At 42.1% G+C, this 21,374-nt stretch overlaps 1 protein-coding gene across 1 annotated transcript in view; it reads right to left on the minus strand.

The window, feature by feature from the left end:
• Positions 1-21,374, minus strand: part of HMGCLL1 (3-hydroxy-3-methylglutaryl-CoA lyase like 1) — a 55,916-nt gene continuing 34,542 nt past the window's right edge. The window contains exons 8-9 of the mRNA XM_081857288.1: positions 7,558-7,683; positions 1-2,119 (exon numbers count right to left, since the gene is read on the minus strand). Of these exons, the coding sequence (XP_081713414.1) occupies positions 2,018-2,119; positions 7,558-7,683 (228 nt within the window). The 3' untranslated portion in view covers positions 1-2,017. The remainder of the gene's footprint in view (positions 2,120-7,557; positions 7,684-21,374) is intronic.

A 21,374-nucleotide genomic window follows, 5' to 3' on the forward strand; every position in this document is an offset into this window, starting at 1 on the left:
TTTTTGTTTGCTCAAGGCAGGTGGCAAATAGCAGCTGATGGGGAGCCGTAGTGGGTGCAAAGGGTTAAAGTTACCCCACATTTCCAATCCAAGTTGTGGCTGAAATTAACATTGCACAACTGCAAATTATGTGACTAACATAACATCTAGTTTGGCCTGAATTGTACAATGGAGTGATCCAATGAACACAGCTACCGTGCAACTTCCATTATTTCAATAAGCTTGCATACCAGCCCTGTAGTCTCCTACCGAAAAGATGGAAATTGGACAGCAAGAAAGAAAAACAGATTGCAATGAATTTAGTGTATGTAACAACTATAGGAGGGCGCCATAAATTTGCAAAACATGGCAGGCTGCCATCCCCTACAAATTCTTGGAACAAGATAAAGTCATTCATATACTTAACAGATGTCAACTATAGTAAAACACTGCAAAAATGCTACTCATAGCAAATCCGGGTTTGGCTCCCTGCTCGCAGCGTAATTGACTTGGCAAATGAAAAGAGGTAATCTGGAGTAATAAAATGTACAACAGCAAGACCACACACAACGATGGACCTCATTGACGGCTGCAAATATTTATACAACACTAAAAAAAATTTGGCTTGATTAAGATGTAAGAATATACTTGCTATCTTTAGAACTCTGAAGTCAGTTTGCGTCCAACGTGGATTGAAATAACAGTTGAAGGTAGTGCAACTTGCGACCCGCCAAGCTAAATTTCAACTCAACAAACTCCCTTGCTTTTGCCCATCCAAGGCAAAGTCAACATCAATTTTCAAAGAGTGTCCAAATTGTTTTAAAGTACATGACTGCTGGCCTGGCAGTCAGCTTTATAAATATGTAGCGCACACACAGTTCCACTGCTGGTCATTCTGTTCCTGACAGGCTGTGCTTTCCTGTGTCGCTATCACAATACATACATACATACATACATACATACATACATACATAATCAAAATCGCCATACTGGGCATGGTCACAGCTGCTATCAAGGTTCAGCACAGCCTGGGCCCCTGCCGAACAACCATAACCCAGAAGAGGGTTTACCAAAAAGAGGTGTTTCAACCTGCTCCCCCTTTTGGCCATTGGAAACTGCTAATTTACCCACCTTTTCCCTCAGCCCAGAGGGAGCAAGCAAGCAAAAACTTGCTGTGCTGATAAAGGGGAGGAGCAGCTGCCACTTCTTGCATCCTTATTGGCTCTCTGCCTGACAAGCAAGCCGATGGCACCAAGGGAGAGGACAAGGAGAAGGAGGAGGAGCAGTTGGTGACAATATTGGCGGAAGAGGAGTGCTCCCCCACTAAGTGTCTCACCCAAGGGCCCCGCAAAACCTGGAGCTGGCATTAAAGCATGGGGGATATTCCTTATGAAATACGATCCTTACATGCTCAGAGCTGCCATTAATCTTGTCTTAGAAGAAGCTTATGAGTCTCTCAAACAAAGGCTATTTAGTCAAAGCTTTCTACCTTTCTTGGTCAGGGTGCATGTCTTAAAACAGGATGACACCAGAAACAACCCACCTACACAATTGTGGAAGCAAACCTGTGGCTTCTTAAAGATGAGCACGTCTGACATTGGCTTTTGTGTTCCTCTCTGCAAGAAACTCAAGGGGTGCTCAGATAAATACACAGGCATTTGAATTTTCCTCCTCACTCCTGGAAACCAACGTGCTTGTCTTTACTGACCTCCCAAACACTTCCTTGAGGTGGCCCCATGGACAGAGTGTTAACATCACTTCGGGAGCATGATCCAATTCACAGAGGCCTTGCGCTTGTAGCCGGGAAATCTCCAGAGGCCCAGAGAAAATACGGAGAGGGTTTTGTCAGGTGACCAGGCCCAGGTGACCAGGAACTTACACTGTGATCTTAAATTTTCTGCCACCATGGACATACAACGACTATTCTTCACCCCACCCCCACCCCGAAATGGTTTGATTTGTCGTATGCTATAGGTTTACCTTATGCAGCTATAAACAAGGTAATGCATATTGACAGACAAATAGTTAACTTTACAGTTCAGCTACTGAAAGATGCTTGCGCAACTTTAGAATTTGTTTGCTTGTTCAAGGCAGTGCAGATGAAGTGACCGGCTTCCATAACTTTGTAAAGATTCACACCCTAAAAAAGAGACAAACAGACAGAGATTTTATGCCTATTAATTCATTCTAATTATTTGTGTGTGTGTGTGCATATGGGGTTATTAGCAAACTCTACCCTAAGACTAAGATGGGTGAGCTGTTCAGAGAATCCAAAATGCAACCTACTTAATTCGGATTTAAGTTGGTATTCCATGCACACTTACACTCGGAGATGAATATCACTGAAACTGATGAGCTCATTTCTAAGTAACTGTGCTTAAGTGTGTGGTAAACACTCTAAAAATCTGGGAAACTTTGAAATCATGAAGGGATTGTCTTCTCATAGTGTCACAATTTTCTGAGATATGCTGTGTAGCAACTCATGATAAGGCATCCTCCTGTCAGGAACTGGGCAGAGGAAGAATAGTGGAGACCACCTCCTCAGCCTGACCCTTCCAGAGAAGAAGAAGACAGTTCAGAATTACAACAGGGGTTTGAGGGAGGTCACAGATCAGAGGCAGATGAGGGGGAAAGATGGGAAATAATGGGAGAGGAGGAAGAAGAAGCACCAGAGGGGGAACAGCTGATGGACACAGTGTCTTTAGAAAGCATTCCAAACTCCCCCTCTCCCAGAAGCCGGCAGGCATTGAAAGTAGGAGAGCAGAGAGCTCAGAGGCAGAGGGCATTTTCCAGCATCCATAGTGATGACGCATGAAGGGAGAGAGGGAGGAGGTGGAGACTCACTCAGGGCAACACCATTACTTCAGGAGGCTGCATTTCTAAGCCTCTCTCTGTGAATATTGAATAAATAGCATTGGTAAGAACTTTCCATGTCTTATCCGTTCCTGGCTACCTGCTTGGGGGGTTGGAACCTCTGACGCCTGACACCTCCGTAGGATCACCCTGACTTTGGAATGCCCTCTCCTCTCAGGTGCAAACAGCACCAAAACACTGATGGGAGTCGTGATAACAGTAAAAACACAGCTGCCCACCCAAGCATTTGACTCAAGTAGTGCCTCTTGCTTGGATAATGTAGTTATGTTGCTAGAATATTGTCTGTTTTCTACATTAAAGCTGTGTTTAAATGAAATATTGTTTTATTGTATTTTAATGTCTCTTGCTCTGGGGTTGTGTGAACAATGAGGAGAGGTTTATAAATCATTCAAATAGATAACATGTGCTTCAGTTTGAAGTGTAACAATACCAAATACTATTTCTGAACCCTGTTGATTTTGGTACACAAATTTGACAGGGTTGGGAAAGAACTTAAGCCACCTCAAATCATATTTTTGCCTCCTGACAAATATCCCCAGATGTTATAGATCTGTGAGACCAAACTGACCTTTGGAGCACCGCACACTCTGCCTGCAGATGTTCTCAACATTTCAGATTTCCTTCAGCTAACTGACACCTCAACGAATCATTTTTAATGCCTTTCTAAAACAGGCATTAGCCATCACCCCAATGAGCAGAGCCCATTGGAAAACGCTGGCAGGAATTCAAAAAGCATTTCGTTCATTGTGTCCCTCTCAAACCGACTTCAGTCAACAAAGCAAGAACAGGAACATAGTGGTGAGAGGAAGCGAGGAGATAGAACAGATCAAAGGTAAACATGAGGCAACATTCAGGATTTGTAAGTGCTGCCTGCTGTCAAGAGAGAAATGCTACAGGACATGAAAATGATAAATTCTCAGAACTCTCAGATCTAGTACTAGTAGTTGTTTGGGGAACTGGTGCTTTGGGTTTTTTGAATGGGGGTTCTTTTATTTTGAAGGGACAAACATGGGTGTGTATCCCCATCCTGAATATATTGGCTGGACATGTATGCAAAGTCATATCTTTATTTACATATTGTTATTTGGGAGCTTGTTGAAGACTTTCCTTTTTCAGCAAGCCTTCTAAGTGGAGATTGATACCCCATACGGTATCTGTAGTAGAGGATTTGAAACTGATTTCATTCGTTCATTTTGTTGTGGCTTGTTTAATTTGTGATTGTTTTTTGCATTTGCTTTGAATTTGTTTTAATATGTGCAATTGTTTTAACTGTTTTTAGATACGTGGTGCTTTTATATACGTATTGCTAACCGCTTTGAGATGCCTTGTGGGAAGTGATTCGTTGATAATAACAACAATACACGAGACGGGGAGAAAGATGAAATAAACCAAAGAATGAGAGCTGATTTCACATGCCTTTTCCATGGGGCTGTCAGTGTTCCGGAGGAATCAGTTCCAGGGGAAAGACCCATGTGAGTGGCCATGCTCACATGTCTGAATCATTTAAATGTTTTTCCAGCCATTGCATGGGCAACTCATGGATAAGCAAGTTCTAACGCAGCCAGGAGGATGCCCAAAGAGAACCTTAATGAATCCACATCTTGGTCGGCTAAGAAGCATCCAGTGTTGTTCCATGCGCATAAGAAGCACAAGAGAAGCAACTCAGCGGTAAACTATTTATAGGGGGGAAATCAAATTTTTATCTCTAACACATCCAGGTAATTGAATGGTTGCAGGTGGTGCTTAAAATAAATTATTGGGAGGGATGGAGGGACAACTATTGTCGGGATATCAAATCCAAACTCTTCTTCTTCTCTTCTTAAAAGTCTATGGGATCGCAAGACTTGTTCCCAATCAAGGGCCTCCTACCTTCCTCCCTATTATTTGATTCATGACTGAAGAAGAAGAAGAAGAAGAAGAAGAAGAAGAAGAAGAAGAAGAAGAAGAGTTTGGATTTGATATCTCGCCTTTCACTCCCTTTAAGGAGTCTCAAAGCGGCTAACATTCTCCTTTCCCTTCCTCCCCCACAACGAACACTCTGTGAGGTGAGTGAGGCTGAGAGACTTCAAAGAAGTGTGACTAGCCCAAGGTCACCCAGCAGCTGCATGTGGAGGAGCGGAGACGCGAACCCGGTTCACCAGATTACGAGTCTACTGCTCTTAACCACTGCACCACACTGGCAGACTTCCATTGCAAGGTGAAGTCAACAGTACAGAACTACAAATACCAATGGTCTGATTCTATATAAGGCAGCTTCACCTGCTCACATTTTTGCCATTTTCACCCATGTACTCCAGAGTCCAGTGTGTGTTCACATATACATTCCCAGTACTTTTTTTCTTTAAAATATGTTTAGGGGTACTCTCATTTTCCTACTCATATTGAAATACTGCCCCTCAATGAGGCCAAACTTAGATTCACAAAATGTTTATTTATTTTATTTTTTTTAAATTTATTGGATTTTCACATTTTATGACAACACACACACAAACATATAAATGGTTTCATATCTTTGCTTTCATAACCCTCTTTCCCTGACTTCCCCCCGCCCCCCCCCCATACATCCCAATTTCCATATTAAATTCAGCAAGTTCTTATTTCCTTCCCCAATCCTATTCTTATTATGTTTAAATTTGATTCTTTTTGTTAGGCCCAATTCAATAATCTTTTACTTATATACATTAGATCCTTATTCTAAGATCAATCAAAATTCTTATACCAAAAATTACCCTTTTTTTAATTAAAATATGAATCAACATTATAAAAAAAAAAGACTCAAAAATCCTAAAATTTAAAATTCTACTTTTTCCCCTTCCCTCCCTGCCCAGGTATCTGTCCCTTCCAAAATAACTGTCCTCTTCTAAAATCCCTAGCCCGGATTTCTCACGTCAGAGGCCTTTAAGTCTATTTCAGTCTCTCCCTGCCTGTTCTGTTGGTAATCCATTTTATTGGTCTTCAAGTCTCAGGAGGTCTCTTCATCCTTTCTCAGATCAATCCTAATTAGAAGGACTTGGTGCCAAGGTTCTGCCAAAGGTCCCCAAAGTCCCAAGTCATCAATTCCAGAAAAGAGGAGGAAGCCCCAGTTGTATTTCTTTATTTTTTTAATTTCCCATCTTTTATTGTGTCCAGCGGCTTCCTCCCTTGCTTCTCTCTCTCCATGACTTGTAGTCCAAAGGGCTTCTCTGTTCCTTGGCTGCAAAGAGTCCTGTAAGAAGTTTAACAACTGTACTTTCTTCCCTTCGACCTGTTTTTCCTCCAACTCCAAAGATATCTTTTCTGGTTCAGCTGCAGAATCTTCCAGAGTCAATTCCTTCCTTCCATCAGCAGGATTACTTGTCTTAGAGATCAAGGTCATCAACTGTTTATCCATAATCATAGCTTGCTCTTGTAAAGTTCCCACGAGAAAGAAGGCTCTTTCTATTTCTGCTAGTAGTTTTCCTTCTGCAGCCATTGTAATGTCTCCAGTCCCCTCTAGAGGGATTGCCATTGTTAAAGTTCTGTACCAACAGTCTTTTTAGCTCGTTATTTACTTTGTTTCCAACCACTTCTAGTTGAATATAACACTTTGTAAATCCAAAAGATATAAAGTAATACAGTTCTCTTAGTCCTGCCGTTTGACAGCTCACTTGACAGCTGTCAAAACTCTGTTCTTTCGTGCTAGGCTGTTACAGGGTACTCCCGGGTTCGGGGGGGGGGGGTTTACACAGAAATTTTCTGAAACTCTCCTCTTTCCTCCAGCACAGCTCAGAAAAAAAAACACGACTTGTTCACGTAAATTGATAAAGTCTCTGTCAATCTCCGAAAGACACGAGATTATTCCTCTCTGATCTTAGGCTTTCGCTCCTTGCTTTAAATTGTCTGTATGAGGGGGGGTGCGGACTTCCCTTTAGCACGTCCCCCCCGGTCGCCAGATTAGGGATAAAATTTCTTTTAAAGATCGAATTTCCTTTACTCACGGGGTGTTTACTTTCGGTCCAAATTTCGGGAAGAAAGTTGACGCTCTCCGGCCATGGCTTGCGGCTTCACTCCACTGAGGTAGCGGTCTACTCTCAGCACCACGCCACTCCTCGTACCTTCTCCGCAGCCTTTAAAAAGGCTCTTTGACTGTCGAGGAGGGCGCTTAAGGTGCCCACCGAGTCACCAGGTCCACAGGTATCCGCACCTGTGGTTTCTAAGGGTCCCCGCGTCGCCGGCGCGGCAAGACCCGTTCTCAGCGGAGCCGATTCCCCCCGGAGCTCGGAGGGAATCCGCCATTAATCCGATCGCGTCAACCCGGAAGTCCGATTCACAAAATGTTTAGAGGTATGCATACCCCTGCATACCCCCAGAAAAAAAAGCAATGCACATAGTAGCTACTCTGTGAATGCTAGCCGACAACCATTGTTAGAAAGCAGCATATCTAACTACCAACAGAGAATAGGTTCCTATGGCAGCCGCTCAATACAGATAGGAGGCTTTCCGCTGGCAGCAATAGGATTCCAAGCAAGCTTATTTTCTCGTAACAAATGCTTGCAAAGTCATCCTTTCGACAGGATCAAAAGCAAGCTAAATGGTCTGACATTTCCCCAAAATGCATCAGCATGATTCATTCCGATATGCCCAGTTGCTTGTGTATGTACTGAAATCAACATAGCGAGCAAGACTTCCAATCCATAGTTTTAAGAAATCTGCAAAAGTTTAAGAGGTACATGAAAAACAGCTTACCGTATTGATTCCCAGGCCATTCAGCATATATAGCACGTCTTCTGTGGCTACATTGCCTGTGGCACCTTTCGCATAGGGGCAACCTCCTAAGCCGGCAGCAGCAGAATCCACAACATGAACTCCCATCTGAAAAACAATCAAAAGCAATAATTATCAATTGAATATGCTCATTGGAGTGGGCTGAACCCAAAAAGAAGAAGAAGAAGAAGAAGAAGAAGAAGAAGGCCAACACACATAGAGAGCATTTTCTGCATTTTCGGGCAATTTCTCTTCATTTTCTATTCTACATTTAAACTTGTGTTTTATTGTGGCTTATTTTAGACAATAATTTGAGTTATCTGGGAAGGTTAACACATTCCTGCTTTGTTATACAGTTGTACCTTGGACGGAATCCATTCTGGTAGTCCGTTCAACTTCCAAAACGTTCAGAAACCAAAGCACGGCTTCTGATTGGCTGCAGGAAGCTCCTGCAGCCAATCGGAAGCCACGGAAGCCCCTTTGGATGTTCAGGTTCCAAAGAATGTTTGCAAACCAGAACACTCACATCCGGGCTTGTGGCATTCGGGAGCCAAAACATCTGAGTACCAAGGCATTTGGGATGCAAGGTATGACTGTATATTTGAACCTACCATTTTTTAAAAAATCATAATTTTTGAAACATATTTGTACATTCTTTTACTACCACAACCTGCTGTGTGACCATAGGATGAAAGAGATGGGTAAGGAATCCAAATGATGATGATGATGATATCAATAAGCTCTGGAGAACCAGTAGCTTAAGCTGATGTGTTGAAAAGCGGGGAAGGAACCATCCACTAGGTGGAAAGCAATCACTGGAACCTCAGTGTTCATATATATATGCTATGAATTGCAGCTGTGGACAGAACAGAGGTTTCAAGCTTTTGATCATAGATGAAAATAATTTTCCAAGTGTTTCTCAAACAGATCATCCCAGTCATCTGCATCCATCTTCTCTTGCATTTGGCATGTTTCCCCCACTGCAATCAAGCAAAATGGATTTTTTGGCACTCAGTTTCAGCTTAATCATTGTGTGGGCTCCTTCAAATATCTGCAGACAGTGTAATTTGAACTTTCATTTGAAGCTAACAATTAAACACATACACCCCACTGGTCTGAATAGCTTGGAGTCAGCAAGCCAAGTGCAGCCTGGGCTGTATTCTGGCCTGCCTGGTGTTTAATTACTTCCACATTTTGGCATGCAAAGACACCCAAATTGAAATGCTTATGGAGTTCATACTGGACTTCCCATGCATGGACTGTGGTTTTGGGACACGGTACAATAAATTAAATCTAAATTATTATTCTTTATTAACTGCCTTTCACCCTAAGGTCCCAGGGCAGGTCACAACATTTAAACACAATGTTAAAAGCTGATTAAAACAACTTACAATAAAAAATAAGGTGGATATGCATGATGTGAATAACTTATTTTGCTATGACGCTTTGTTAAAAAAGAAAAACAAGATGAAAACTGTTCCTTCACTGACCACTTGGAGTCACTGTTGCCTCAAGATGTGCCATTTTCTGTTTGTGCTACTGATAACTGGACAACTTTTTCTGTTTAAGCTGCTAGCTAAGTGGACAGTAAGATGTCCCCATTATTCAGCATTGGGTTTTTTGAAGATAGGATGTTCAAACTAGCAGAGGGGGGAATGTGCCACTTCTAAGGGCATAAAAATGGCAGCTTAAATGTAAGCTTGCCATATGTCCTAAATTTCCCAGACATATATCCGGAATGCTGCGGTCTCTGTCAAATATCCAGGAAAACCCGGATGAATGGCAGCCCATGTTGGCAGTGCCATTTTTGCTGATTTCCCTTTAAAATAGTTCAAAAAAATGGCATTTATTTATTTATTGCCGCCCAGATTTTCACTGTTTGAAATATGGCAACCCTATCTAAGAGCCAGTGCTTTCTACAATACAGAATGTTATAGTTACGTGAGTTTCACGAGCCTCAAAATTCCACATTTTGTTGCATCTCTCTGTGTGTTTAGATATAGGTATATAGATCTAGATGTAAAACATGCGGAGTTCTACATTTCTCAGCTCCAGACAAATGCTATAATTTTCAGCAGGACTGAACCAAGATCAAGAGGGCCGGTGGCAAAATGTCACATTCAGGGGTCGTCTCCTATCAATAGCCCCCATCAGTGATGCAGGCCCTGGGCCAGTTTTTCATATTTAACAACGTATCCTCCCTTCTCCCCAGTTGTTCCAATGTTGAATGACATCTGACCGCAGTCTTGAATTTTCCCACAGTGACCCAGAATTCAAGTGCCCTGATACTGAGGGAAATGTAGAGAGATGGACATCACTCTGTTTTTGTGAATAAGATGGCTGTCACACGCAGAAAACATGGCTGCCGTGGGGTGGGGCTTTTGTGGCATTGGCCATCTTCCTCTCCCCCCTACTTGCCCGCCCACAACAAATCATTTTGTTCTTCAAATCAACACACTGAGAAGTGTTTCACTTTGACTCAATCTTGAAACATGTAGTACCGATAGTAAATGCAATGTGTGAAGCGCTGCAAAACCTGCTCTGCCCCACCAAAAGGAACGTGTTACCAGCCACTAAATTAAGTATTAAATGAAAAGGGTGCAACTGTTGAGATTGGGATCTAGTCTGCATACACACCAGAAGTTGAAAACACATGTAAAGCACATTATTTCCCTCACCAAGGAATTCTGGGTAATTTGTTAAGGGTGCTGGGAATTGTAGGTCAGTGTTAGATAGACTGCACGTCTCAGGAATCTTTGGGGGGAAATCATGTGCTTTAAATGTATGGGGTGTAACTTGGGTCTTTCATCATTGGATGGCTTAGAACTGCACCCCATTTTAAAATGGCAATAACTGGCTCTATTCATGAAGCTGTTATAAGCAAAAGTTTTTACAAATTCCTACAAAACAAAGGGTAAAACCTTTCCAAAGTTTATGCCTGCTTGAGTCCCATTCAGTTCAGACCGAGTGTTAAGCAATCCCCATTCAAACTAATGGGACAGCTTTAAAAGTCCAGACTTCTCACAGCAAAGTCCCCAAAACAGAGTAAAACCTGGCAGCAGAATCTTAGCCCCACAACACTTTGTCGTTTTAGCCCAGGGGTCAGCAAACCTTTACAGCAGGATGCCAGTCCACTGTCCCTCAGACCTTGTGGGGGGCCGGACTATATTTTGAAAAAAAGTAATGAACAAGTTCCTATGCCCCACAAATAACACAGAGATGCATTTTAAATAAAAGGAAACATTCTACTCATGTAAAAACATGCTGATTCTCGGACCGTCCACGGGCCGGATTTAGAAGGCGATTGGGCCGGATCCAGCCCCCAGACCATAGTTTGCCTACCCATGTTTTAGCCTAAAAGCTAAAAGAAATGTTACATTTCCTTCCCCTCTCCCCATATTAATTGGCCTGCTTTTTATGGGGGCTTCCATCCAGTGTCTCAAGGCAACAGCTGAAAAGAACCTTATTTTTCCTTTTAGGAATGTCTAGATGTGCAACCTTGCCCTGAAGATCCAGTCTTGGTTGCAGGTGTTTGGACAAGGCCACCTTCAACATTCACAGCGTTATCGTACTAAAAGTTCTTCTGGATTATTTATCCAGCAATAAAAAACTGCACCAACGACTCCAAGATATATTCTGGTAAACCTTCACTGTGGAACAGACAGATGTTAAAGCAATACAACTCATGGCTTAGACCCTGTGTTTTCAGCTAATCCATAAATGCATCTTTTCTGGTTCTTTTTCTACATTGTTTTTAGGTAGAGATTATTTGGAAGCACATTGCAGAGAAAAAACCCCACCACTCTTTATTTATGTGATAAACAATAAAATAAAATAAAATGTTATACAAAGAATAAATACTAAGACAGTATGAAGAGTACATCAGCACGTTAGTGCAGATATTTTTATGTCTCTCTGGTTCAGGTTTTCACTTCATCAGAACTTACCAAGGATCAATGTCACCTGAGGCTAAGGGACCAAAATGAACCTTGTATCATAAACAGTGGAACCTCTACTCACGTACGGAATCCGTTCCAGAGGTCCGTTCGTGAGTCGATCCTGGTCGCTGGTAGAAGCACCGTTCTGCGCATGTGCAGACGGCAGAAGCCACTTCTGCGCATGCGTGAATCGTGGCAAACCACTTCCGGGTTTGCTGCGGTCACGAGTCGAATTGTTCATGAGTAGGGATGGTGGTAAGTCGAGGTTCTACTGTACAAGCTATGAATGTGAAACAGTGACTTCCACATCTTAACCACATTTTAGTCTTACGATCAACAGCAGCCTTTCTTTAGCTTGGGTCCCCAGATGTTGTTGGACTACAACTCCCATCATCCCTGATCCTGCTAGCTAGGGAAGATGGGAGTTGTAGTTCAACTACGCCTGGTTGGAAAAGGTTGATCTTGAGGGCCCAAAAGGGAGGGAGTGGTAGCCTCAATCCATCAGACAGTGTCAGTGCGGAAGACCTAAAACATTGCAAACAACCTTCACTAATCTTTTCTTTCTTTCATTCATTTTACAAGGATAAAAATAAAGCTGTCCAGCTATCTGGCCAGACTAAATGCAACTCCTGGCATTTATTGCAGCAGGAGAGCTACGCAGGTGCACTCTCATTTTCAGCTCCATTTGGGGAAACAGAGACGACCGTCTCCTTTCCAGTGCCATTAACTTATTTACAGCTGGACCTGGAGACATTCTATTCATCATCACAAAGTATAAAGCCAAATGTCCCTTCCGCCTCCCTCCTTATTTCTTTCCCCCCTTTTTTTTTCAGGAGCACCACAGATTAACAGGTTAGAATGTTTTCCACATGTCCATTTTTACTGTCAGGAGAATATTAAAGACGTTTTCCAGCTTCCGCAGCTCAGCCAGATGTCCGCGGATCCCACGGTGAGAGCAAAATTGGCAAAGTAGCCTTCTCATGACCCCAGCATTGTTTTATCAAGGATCGGTTTTAAAGTATAAAGGGTCGTTTCTTGCTGAGATCCGTAATGTTTTGCAGCCCTTTCCCCTGCAATTACACAAAAGTGCTGACTTTGTTGAACTACTGATACGCGGTAGTATTTCTTATGACTCCTCTCACACTGTGCTGTAATTGATGTTTGCCTTGGCACCCGAAAGGTACCAGGTCTTATTTCCACTGTACATTTCCGGACACTGGTTTCAGTAACATCAGCCTAGGATATTGTACTGGGCGTATGTTTTGTTGTGTAAACATTCGCTGGTGATTTACCCTGTCAATCTCCACAGACTAGCCTCTAATTACCTGGGGCCTCAGATGGACAATTCCTAACATATTTTCTATAGCTGCACCAGTTGGTTTGCCCTTCACTGATGTTGTCAGGAGGCAGAGGAACCAACCCCCAAGGCAGGTTGCCAGGAACGGATAAGACAAGGAAAACTCATTGCCACCTGCTTTTTATTCAATATTCACAGAGAGAGGCTTGGGAACTGTAGAGCTGCTGCTGCTGCTGCTGCTTCTTCTTCTTCTTCTTCTTCTTCTTCTTCTTCTTCTTCCTTTTTTTTTTTTTCAAAAACACCAAAAAAACACGATTTTTCAATGGACGCCTGATTTTTCCAGGGCAAAGCACCCTATTTCGCAAATTCCCTGGACATCATTTCTGCCTTTGAAATCTGGACATATGGCAGCCCTAATTTAATTTATTGTACAAGCATACGAATACCAACTGATTACTACAACTAATAAAGCACCCACACTGTAAAGAATTTTTTTCTAAGCACTTCCTTTTAAAAAATTAAAATAAAAAGCAAGGAGTTTGATTCCATAAATCTATGAAACTTTTGGGAAAGGCCTTGTTCACAGCATTTGGAAGAAATTTTCTTCTAGTCCAGAAAAAAAGTGTCTGTTTCTGACCCAAAGAGGGAGAGATGGAGAGGGAGAAAGAGAGAGAGTCTAGCCCTGATCCCTTTGGAACTGGAGGATACCAGCTCTTAACATAGTAATTTAAGCAGTCAAGTTAAAAAAGGCACAGTAAGATGATAAAAGGAGATCTATAAAGAGGCTACTGCTGCGATTGCGTGGGAGGGTGGCTATTAAAACAGCGTCAGGGGGCCCTTTCCACACAACAATCTGCTTTTTCCCTTTTCTTCTAGTGCTATACTTGCACTACTGTGAATCCAGCATCAGATCCCACGTAGCAAAACAAAGGTACCCTAGTTATAGAATAGATAGGCCTACTGCAGAATACTTTCATCATCATCATCATCGAATCTTTAAAATTAAAAAAAAGGAAATTGCCATAACATGTTGAGGAACTGCTAAGGAAAGAGGAAGCCTTGATGATGCTGTCCACTTCTGTTTGTTGGCTTCTTTAAGGGCTATATCAACATTCACCAACCGGGTGCCCTCCAAATATTTTAGACCACAACTCCAATCAGCCCAGGCAAGGCTGGGCCATAGGAGCATGTCTGCCTTGGAGTAAAATTGCAGGAGTGATCAGTCCCTAACAGCATCATCCTGCACCTGTCTGCTCAGAAGTCTACATGAGTTTAGTGAGTCTTACCTCCAGTAAGATTGCAGCCTAAAGCACTTTAAATATATACATTTTTTAAAACTTTATAAAGGTTATAATTAAATAATAACAAGGCACTGGAGGATAGGACTTGAGTTTTGGTGCTTCTCACTAGTAAACATCATCATATCCAATAGAGGTCTACAACACTCACACAACCTTATTCCAATATAGCCAACTCTTGGAACTAAACAATGGAGTAAAGAGGTGGGGGAAGCAAAATGACATTTCCCCAGAAGGAATAAGGTAAGGTAAAGGCAAAGGACCCCTGGATGGGTAAGTCCAGTCAAAGGCGACTATGGGGTTGCAGCACTCATCTTGTTTTCAGGCCGAGGGAGCCGGCGTTTGTCCACAGACAGCTTTCCGGGTCATGTGGCCAGCAGGACTAAACCACTTCTGGCACAACGGGACACCATGATGGAAACCAGAGCACACGGAAATGCTGTTTACCTTCCCGCTGGAGCGGTACCTGTTTATCTACTTGTACTGGTGTGCTTTCAAACTGCTAGATTGACAGGAGCTGGAACAAAGCAACGGGAGCTCACTCCATTGTGGGGATTTGAACCACCGACCTTCCGATCGGCAAGCCCAAGAGGCTCAGTGGTTTAGACCACAGCACCACCCATATCCCCAGAAGGAATATTGTGGTAGGGGCACTCTAAGTGCCATGTTTCCTTCAACCAGAGCTAGGGACGGCGAAGAAATCTGGTTCACATTTTAATATGAAACTCCCTAGTTCACAGTTCCTGAAACAATATGTGAACCGGTTATGCTTCTCGATTTGTACTTCCGCAAATGTGCACATCACATTTGCGTATCATGGCATATAAAAATGTTTATATCAGGAGATATTGGCACTAAAACTCTGGCGAGTTTTCATGAGGACTTTTTAAAAATGCACACTGATGTGGAAACATGAAGAACTGAAATTAAGACTGGAAAAATGGGAAGTGGGAGAAAACAAAATTGAGAGATTCATCCATCTCGTACCGGAGCTCTGCCTTGAGAAAAGGTACCTAGAGTTTGTGTAGCACATGGATAACAATTGTACACTTAGTGTACACACACACATATTAAGAAAGGCGCCAGGAAAACAGCAGTGAATGATAGAATTAAAGGAGACGAGGCATCTGTTTGTTATATTTTCCATTTTCCTGTGGAACTACCAGCCTAATCCCCACTTCGCTTATGCATTAAAGCGGTCAATGTTAAGGGAAAAGGGTGATTTGAGGAAGCCATCAGAGCCAAAGTGTAAGCAGAAAACATGATAATGCACACATAAAATTAAGGCTTAACAACTCATCTTGTATGACATGGATCCTACTAAAAGTTTTTATACAGCTGAGCTGCACTTTAACTTGAAGCTGAATGGGCCTCAGATGGGATATTGTATGTAGTTTTGGTCACCACTTTGGCACATTGAGGAGAATCTAAGAGGCAAAGAGCCCAGAAGAGTCCCCCCCCCCTTTCTTTCTGTGTTTAAAGCGGGGGGAGTTTAGAATGCCAGATGTATGAAGAATAAGACTTTAAAATGAGGGGATTTTTTCCTAGAATGGGGTGCTCAGAGTATGGCCTAAACAAAAACAATAAAGTGTATTCAAAGCATTTCCAAATTTCATGAAGAAAGCAGAAATGACATGGTGATGGTCCTGAGATAGGACAAATGATGGATGCTTCTTCTTCGTATCTGACCTGAGCAACCAGCTAGGTATAAGACCAACCTGAGTGACATGTGCTGAGAGCTACAAATGATTTCCAAATATAGAAGCCCTCCTCTGACAACTTATGAGGTGTAAAATGCTTTTCAAAAACAACACAAGACTCCTGAGAAGGCAAAAGCGATTCCTCGTGCTAACAGAAAGGCAGTGATATATATGACAGATGATGCTGACTGGCTATGAAGAGCTGAAAAATTCACAGTGGAGGAGTTACATATTTAATTAAAAAGCCTGAAATACAAATTACCTCCAGGAGAAATCAATTTAATAAAGCCCAGAGGAAACCAGAGGCAAAAGAGCCATATAAAGTGGTAGGCCCAAATCCATCCCTCATCCTTCCCCTTTTCTTCATTGAAATTAAGGCTTCTGAATTTTACACAACTCTGTAAACACTGCATAGATTTTATCCCTGGTTGACGCTGCAACTCCCTGTGGGCCATTTGTTATATATTCTTGAGTAATGCTTATTTCCAGAATAAGAACAACTCTAGGGAAAGATCACTGAGGTTCTGAACTAAGGGCACATTTGCACCATCCATTTCAAGATCTATGACACCACTTTAAACAGCCATGGTTTCCCCCAAAGAATTCTGGGAGCTGTAGTTTCTTAAGGGGGCTGCAAGTTGTTATGAGACTCCTTCCTGAAACCCTGGAGAACTACTGCCAGTCAGTGTAGACCAAGGGATCCCAAACTTGGGTCTCCAACAGTATTTGGATTACAATTCCCATCATTTCTGACCTCTGGTTCTGCTAGTTTAGGATGATTGGAGTTGTAGTCCAAAAACAGCCGAAGACCCAAGTTTGGAATATTGAGCTAGATAGACCAGTGACGTGACAGGGGGCTTCCAAATTATCCTGTGCCATTCTCTTAATCTAACACCACCACCCCCAATGTTGCTGTTAGCTGCTGTGGAGAGGACACATAGAGGCTCCTAGACACACCCGACAACCATAAAAGGCAAGAATGCCATGATTCAATTCTATATGTAGCATCAGACTAAGCACCATGTGCTATTGATATGGTTTTCCAGAAGATGCAGGTTTGGGGAATTGCTGGACTGAAAAAAAACCTGTGTCTATTTATAAAGTAAGTTCTGTTACACTTACTGTTTTCCTCCAAAATTCACTCTGCTTCCTGAAGGATATATTGGCCATATAAGTAATGGGGATCCAAAAATATCTGGACTCCATTGTTTCTCATGCTAGTCTACTTCCCCACCCCCTGTTAAATACATGGAAAATTGGAAATCTTATCTTCATTTTCCATGGTTCTGTAAGACATATGTTTAAGAAATAGAATCTGGGAACTGGAGACTGAATCTTCCACCACCTTTTTTTTATATTTACAATTTTTATTTATTTCAGCCACTTAACAAAATTTGTTTATTATTCTTGTCTAATCCTTAAGATTAAGATTTCTAGTACAACACTCTGAAAAATCAAAGCACAGAATGCTCACTACATATTTGGCAATTTTCCATATAGAATTCAGAAGACCAAGCCGTGTGTGTGTGTGTGTGTGTGTGTGTGTATCTTAACAAGTATATACAATTGTTTCTCCTAACTTGGTTTGTGAATGCAGAAGATGCCACCAAATCCCAATAAATGGTTATCACATTTTCATCAAATAATCCACTTTTATTTTATGAAGTCAACACAACATATATTAAATGACACCTATGAATGAGACAGAGAGTATAAAAAGGTGCCAGCGATACAGATCTCTCTACATGAATACTACCACTCCTTTATCATCCTTCTCCCAAAATCCTCACCAGTTGCCCCCTTCTACATTAGCTCCAAGGTCCTAATGCAGGTCTTTTGAATGATGTCCTGGTACAGTTTGTGTGGATTCTACCTTAGAGCATTTCTTGACGTTGCTCTCAGCTGCAACTGTTAAGCACTGAACTAGGAGCTGCAACTTGAAGAATGTCATAAATCTTTTGACCTACCACTGGTGCAGTGGATCATCTCTGCTGATTCTACTAATATAAGATGTTGGTATTCTACATGTGTTGAGTGTGGATGATCACCAGCACTTTGGCTAAGAAAACCAGCCAATCATGTGTGAACACTGCATCTGGGTTGAAAAAAATGTTCCTAAATTGGCCTACACAGTGACAGTCATAACCCACAAACAAATCATAATATATACCCGATGTTGTCAAATCCCCCTGCAAGAAGATCAGGATTAATGGCCAATAAACAGGTAGCCTGGAAGCGCCCTGAGTATCAGGGCAGAAACTATGCCATTTTGGGCTGTGTACAAGCCTCCAGCAAGTTGTTAAATCCAAATGTAATGTTGAGTTGTTATGGTAGAAGCAGTAACAATACCGGTCATGGTAGGAGCAACTAGTATCGGTTATACATCTTGTTGGTCCAGATTGTTTCCTTCTCCCTTGGAGGTCGCACAGTTTCCTATAAATAATGGTTTGCCATTGCACATTGCCTTTGACATGTTATCCAGTCTACACATGCAGTTTTACTCAAAGCACTCTTTTTACTCAAACAGCCAGCCACGCCTCCTCCTTCTTGCTGACTTTGTCACTTCTATAAATTCTATAGTCTGATATTTTAATATCCCAGTTTCTGGGTTCAGCCAAGTTTCAGCCACCAAGCAAAGACTTAGCCATACTTCTGTTTAAAATCTTATTGTTTTGAAACATTCCTTCATATGCTTTTTTCATTTGCACCAAAAACACACTATTTAGAAAGACATCATATCCCAATTTGATGCCTGGCATTTATTCCTTTCAGTGGCATCAACAATTAGATCAGGCTTCAAACTACTTCCTCTGGAGAAATCTTTTTTATTTTTATTTTAGCAATGCCTCTTCAGGGTAAATGGCTTGAGCACTGTGATCTTAACCTTTGAATGTTTTGGCTAAGCAGCCAGCCATCTTTCACTACTTACTCTTTCGTTAGAACAACCCTTATAAAACCTCTTAGGTAGTTTCTTATGCAGATTCAGTGACTTCGTCCAATATCATTTGGAGTAGGGCACAACTGAATGATGGAAAGTTTTCCTCAGCAAATACCATCAAAGTATTGTTATTTGAGGGGGGGAGGGTTGGAGGCTGAGTACTATCGCTGCCAGAACAGAAAACAAAATAGCGGGCACAAACATGCTGAGCAGAAGAGGACAGCAGCAATCGAGAGAACTGGTACAAGAATATTACAGCCTACAGTTCGCTAAATAATAGGAGACAGAATGTTGCTCTGCTTTCATTCATCCAGGAATTGTCTTTACAGGAATTGTCTTTATACTTCTCATTGTTATGCTAGTTTATTTCTCCTGCTAAATAAAGATGTTAAATTTACTCAGGCAGGGGTCAACAATTTTTACAGACATGTAAAGCCCGACTGTATACATACCCTACCCAAAGCTTAGAGTTTATGCAGGTACATTGCAGGCAAACACATACAACTAAGGGAGCCCCTTTTAAAGTCACAACCCTTTCTTGTCTACCATTTCACCTCTCCAATGAAAGAAAGAAAGAAAGAAAGAAAGAAAGAAAGAAAGAAAGAACAGACGGATGGACAGAAGGAAGGGAGGGAGGGAGGGAGGGAGAGAGGGAGGGAAAAGCTGTTTACTCTAGCTTTTCAGAAGCGTGCATTGTTCAACTCCAGAGAAAGTATAATTTTGTCAGTCCAAGTGCAAAGTTGTAATGTGCCCCACGTCCTACAATCCTGTTTTGAAAAATTGGAGGACTGACTTTTGCCTTTCCATTTTTTCCCATTTTCTTTAGGTTCCCTGCATTTCTAGGTACCCACATTGTATTCCTAGTCCCAGCAATACGGTATGTATCCATCTATGTATATACCTATGTATATTATACACACATGACAAATGGCCTTTCAGTGATGCTCCCTGTCCCTGGGAATCTGCTGTCAGTTCCCATATCTATGCGCTCCAGGGACCAAAGGGCTCATTCATTTACTGACATGTGTTCAGGGGCCTGTAAATTCGATCAGCAGCACTGGCTCCCACTGTCCTTGGGATTTCAAGGTTCCCTGATTTATTCTGGTGCTCATCCTTTCCTCCTGCTGCCATTCCCTGTTGGCCCTGCCTGCCTAGAGGCAATGCCAACAGGGATCAAGGAACCTGGAACTTCTGGTTCATAAATATCCTCTGGCGCCACCTACAATTTAGCCTCATCTCCCCCAATCCCACTCACTGCTAGTACAAATGAACTTTCTCTGTGTGCTAATTGAGAAATGTGTTTTATTCCCAGCCACTGAATTAGCTACAGCAGTAGCTGAAAGTAAGCAGTATCTTATAATGAAGCAACATTTCAATATAGAAGCTCAAAGGCAATATCCAGGCAGCATAATCTATTGGTCCAATTCAAGGGATGCAGGAAAGTGTAAATAATACTTCGGTTGGGGCCAGCTCATTCTTCTCTTTCTTTCTCTCAGTCTTTTCTGGTCTCTCCCAGTCCTGCTTATCCTCTTTCAGGTTTCATTTCTTAGATTACTGCATTCTCATTCTTCTACTTATAGCTATCTTGCCTCTGGGGACTTTCCCGCTTGACTCCTATTTTGTAGGAGCATCATCCACTCAGTTTTCTACTGGTCCGCAGCTTCCTTTACTATACACAACTCCTGTTTTCAAGGTCAGTTTTTGGATTGCCTCACAGTCAATCTCATATATCTATCTATCTATCTATCTATCTATCTATCTATCTATCTATCATCTATCATCTATCTATCATCTATCTCTCTCCCTACCCATCCACCTCAATCTCCAAACCTAGGCTGTTTAGGACAGGTATTCTGGAAGGTTCCATTCCCTCACAATTTAGACATTGCAGCTCAATAAACGGGCATCTAGGATTCCCCACTGCCACATTTTGGCTCGGCCATAGATAGCACGATGCAAATTGCCTTTCATAGTTGTTCATCAACAGTACTGCAGTCACACTGCCAGAAAACAACACACATAAGACCTCTTTGGGAATTCAGCCTGTACATGGGAGAGGGGGAGTATGTGCCAGCCCTTGACCCCCCTATGCTTCTGGGTGTGTCGGGTGAATCCACTCCACACTGACCTTCCCACATTGAGCTGGAAGGTCTTCTAAGCACACATGGCTGAACACACTTCGAAGTCTTTGGGGGAAGGGCTGTAGCTCAGTGGTAGAGAACGTCCTTGGGATGCAAAAGGTCTCAGGTTCAATGTCCCAGTTGCAGGAAGACCGCTAAGCATATTCAGCCAGTTCCCATCAGATTTCTGTGCTGAACATGTCAAGACTGGCACTGGAGGGGGCAGCGTTGACATATGGCCCCTGCTCCACTATATACCTTTCCCCTCATGTGTTCATGAACATCTTAAGAGGGCTACAATATCCTGCATTTATTTTTTTAACATGTTGCTATGAAAAATTATAGAACAGAGCTAAGATCTTCAGAAAGAAATGCGGTTCTGTTAGGGAAAATGCTTGGAGTATCCCAGTTAATGAATTCTACAGGCTTTGGGGTTTTTTTGTTTTTAAGTCTCCTTTATCCACATACAGATTAATTCCTGTCTTTCTAAGTTAAGAGGCACCACAAA

The sequence above is a fragment of the Podarcis erhardii genome (assembly GCF_964252035.2).
Source record: "Podarcis erhardii genome assembly, chromosome: 3".
Lineage (NCBI taxonomy): Eukaryota > Metazoa > Chordata > Lepidosauria > Squamata > Lacertidae > Podarcis > Podarcis erhardii.